Source organism: Micropterus dolomieu, linkage group LG01, assembly GCF_021292245.1.
Source record: "Micropterus dolomieu isolate WLL.071019.BEF.003 ecotype Adirondacks linkage group LG01, ASM2129224v1, whole genome shotgun sequence".
Classification (NCBI taxonomy): Eukaryota; Metazoa; Chordata; class Actinopteri; order Centrarchiformes; family Centrarchidae; genus Micropterus; species Micropterus dolomieu.
In genome coordinates this window covers 2,034,722-2,038,558 of record NC_060150.1, presented here as the reverse complement: position 1 = coordinate 2,038,558, position 3,837 = coordinate 2,034,722, and the positions used below count along the sequence as shown (strand labels likewise).

The following is a 3,837-nucleotide window of genomic DNA, read 5'->3' as shown; positions in this document are numbered from 1 at the left end:
AAGTCCAGTGTATGACCACGGTTATGTGTTTGCCCTTTGACATGTTGTTTGAAGTTAAAAGAAGTGGCCATATTTAAAAAGTCAGTTGCATTAACATTGTTGGGGTCATCAACATGAATATTAAAATCGCCACAAAGAACAATTCTGTCATAATTTAAAACCAGAGTAGATAAAAATTCAGGAAGTTCTGATAAAAATCCTCCAGGCGGTTTTGGGGGGCGATAAATTATAACAAATATGATAGGTTGCAGCCCTCCAACTTTAAGAGTGAGAACTTCAAAGGAGCTAAATTCATCACAGCGTACTTGATGACATTTAAAATTTTTCCTATACACGCTCACTAGCCCACCACCACGACCACTGACCCTCGGTTGACTAAAGCAATCATATTGAGGCGGACACAGTTCAGCTAGTTGGGTATAGTCATTCATTTGCAACCAGGATTCAGTTAAAAACATAAAATCTAGATTCGCAGACAAGATAAAATCATTTAAGATAAAAGTCTTACTTGAAAGTGATCTCACATTGAAGAGAGCCATTTTAAATGAGTTTGTTCTGGGTGCTGGAGTTGGTGCAGTTGTCCTAATCCTTAAGAGATTACTATGATTTCTGTGTGGGATGTGCACATTTCGGTTTAAAAAGCGTCCCAGCACAGCGCAGATGAACCGGGATGGAAGTCAGACACAGAAACAGCAGAGAATTTGGTAAAGTTTCAAAATAAAATACCTATATCAACAATAAACGCAGTTAAATCAAACCAAAAATAAACATTTTAACTATGTAGCCTATTTAATCATAGTAGAAGCACAAAAAGCAAGCACTAATCACCAAATCAACAAAATCTAAACATGTCGGCAAAATCGGGAAGGTAAAACGCTCTCATTCTGAAGTGGTCCCCGTGGTAGTTGATAGATGCACCCGTCAAGACAAGGAACGAAAGCGAGTCACAGAACTTTCAAAAACGTAGTAGAAGCACAAAAAGACAATTACAAACAAATAAATAACATTTGTATACACTCGCAAACATTGTGACATGTAGAATAAAAAAAGGACAAATGTTTGGGCTAGGCTAAACGCCTGTGTGACGTAAACCAGCGAGGCTGTGCAGTGAGTAAACCTCACTCCAGACGTACTGGCGACTAACATCAGAGACTGTGGGGTTTAGCTCTTTCGTCAGCGTGTCCGTCTCTCACACCTGAGGTCGCAGGTTCGAGTTAGGCCCGTGCAGTACAATCTTGGGATCAGCTGCAGGTGCTCTTTTCAACTTCGTTTGTTGACTCCATCTTATCAGCGCTACAGCGGGAGCCGCAGTATATTTTTTAACTGCCCACTCCCGACCACAGCACAGTTAAAACCGCCTGCCCCCGCGCAATTTGTGTTGTGCAATCCCAATGCAGCTCTCTACCTCCGCTTATGAGATTTACGTATCAAAATTCTTTTGATAACTTTTGATCAGCGACGTCCGTGGATGATCCTGCCAAAATTTCATGTCGAATGGCAAACCGTCTGAGACGAGTTTTAGAGAAAAGTGATAAGAAGTTGTATAATTTCACATTTGTAGAGCAGAAGATCATTGGAGCAAAGATGCAGATGAATCCCAAGATTGAAATAATGTAAGAAGTGCGCCAGCAGCTTTGCTGTTTGGATCCCTAATTATGTTACACTAGTACTGTATGAAGTTTCATAGAATTTTACAGAATGATGGATTAAAACTTGTGGTCCAGTATTTCAGCTTTGGAGCTGATTGACCACTTATATGACAGACTATTGATCAGAGGGGAACAGAGAGAGAGGAACAGAGAGAAAGAGAGAGGGGAGGCAGGCAGCCTACACAATATACACACAGAGGTACAGACAGTAAAGGTGATGTTGCTATAGACTAAATGAAAAATGGTACAGATATTTATAGTAGTGTTAATAACGATCATAATGTTAATGATTATAATAACAATAGTAACAATAGTCGTTGCAGCAGAGGGTGTCGAGCAGGAACACGGGGGCAGCAGGTGACCCGCAGCCACAGATCCAGACTCCACAGCTCCAGAGCCAGAAACACCTGCAGGAAGTGATAGGAGGAGAGAGGAGAGGGACGAGAAAGCACAAGACTACCAGAAAGGGGAGAAGTTGTGTTAGTAACATGCAATAATGGGATGAGGTTGCATACAGAGGGAGAGAAAGTAGGAGAGAGGAGCTCAGTGCATCATGGGAAATCCCCCGGCAGTCTAGGCCTATAGCAGCATAACTAAGAGATGGTTCAGGACACACCTGAGCCAGCCCTAACTATAAGCTTTATCAAAGAGGAAAGTCTTAAGCCTACTCTTAAATGTGGAGATGGTGTCTGCCTCCTGAACCCAAACTGGAACCTGGTTCCACAGGAGAGGAGCTTGATATCTGAACGCTCTGGCTCCTAGTCTACTTTTGGAGACTCTAGGAACCACAAGTAACCCTGCATTCTGGGAGCGCAGTGCTCTGGTGGGGTAGTAAGGTTCTATGAGCTCTTTAAGATAAGATGGTGCCTGATCATTAAGAGCTTTGTAGGTAAGAAGATAATCTTGAACTTTTATGTCCAGATGTGATTGATATTGAACATTGCACAGGTCACAGCAGAAGGTAGATAGGGCAAAATATATACATCAGTGTAGTTTAGCGTTATTATGACCTATAAAAATAGGGCTATGGATATGCAGTACAGGTAATAATACAGTGTGTATAAGAAATAATAGTGCAACAACGTGACTGATAAGTGTTTGCTGATGTTCCAGAGATGCAAACATTATGTCATTGCTGTGTTATGAGAGTGTGACAGCTGCTGGGATGAAGGAGCTGCTCCTTCTTTTAATGTGTTGCAGCAGTCTGATGCTGAAGGAGCTGCTCAGAGACCTCAGTCTCCTGCAGGGGCTGAGAGGTGTTGTCCAGGATTGATGTCAGCTTGGCTAACATCCTTATCCGACCCCCCTCCTCTGGTGTCTAGAGGCCAGAACAGGACAGAACTAGTCCTCTGAACCATTTTATTGAGTATTTTTCTGTCCCTCTCTGTGCTTCTGGCTCCCCAACAGAAACTACTGCATCAAGACTGCAGATATCACCACAGAGTCATAGAAAGATTAGGCAACAAAACTACTTGGTGCAGGAAAAGATCTTAGTTTGGGTTAAAACAGCTTACTTACTTACACAAGTTAATTTAAAAGAATAAATGTTGACTTTTTGTTTCAGACAGGAAACAAACACCAGTCTCATGAGTCTTATCCATCCACCCCAAGCTTACCTGAACTCTTCTGTTATTTATACTCAGCAGCTGCTTTTAGTGTTCAACTATGATGCTGAAAGGCTTCGTAATGGTTTAAAAACTCACACCAAGGACTCTTGACAATCTGTCCATATGTGACGACTTTGGAGTTAGAACAGCTTGAGCTTTCCTGCTTCCTTTAACATCTTTTTTTAAGAATTTAATTTAGTAAAACTCTTCCCCTCTTCCATTCTAAAATCCACATATATCCCTGTTACAAGCCATTGTTACTTGAGTTTTATGTTGATTGATTTTAGCAGATAAACTCCATATCAGTAATGCATGGCTCTTTTTCTGCTGTTGACATCAGATCATAACAAAATGTTCAATTCTCGTTCCAGTGTCTCTCAGCGTTTTAGAGGCTCCGGTGAAGTCAGGTTCTTTGGGAATCTGTTCAGTGCAGCAGCAGAGAGAGAACAACAGACAGGAGAGAAGATACTGGAGCTGTTATCATCAGTGTGCAGATATCAAACATTCCCTATTAAAGAGAGAGCAATGACTGTTGATAAACACGAATGTCAGAGTGATTTCCTGCTGGATCTGTGCTCCCA

At 41.6% G+C, this 3,837-nt stretch overlaps 1 protein-coding gene across 1 annotated transcript in view; it reads left to right on the top strand.

Annotated features, from left to right (window-relative positions):
- The window catches only part of LOC123972807, a 152,489-nt gene that overhangs the window by 148,334 nt on the left and 318 nt on the right, over positions 1–3,837 (top strand). Inside the window, exon 18 of the mRNA XM_046052500.1 lies at positions 3,628–3,828. Coding sequence (XP_045908456.1) covers positions 3,628–3,828 — 201 coding nt within the window. The remainder of the gene's footprint in view (positions 1–3,627; positions 3,829–3,837) is intronic.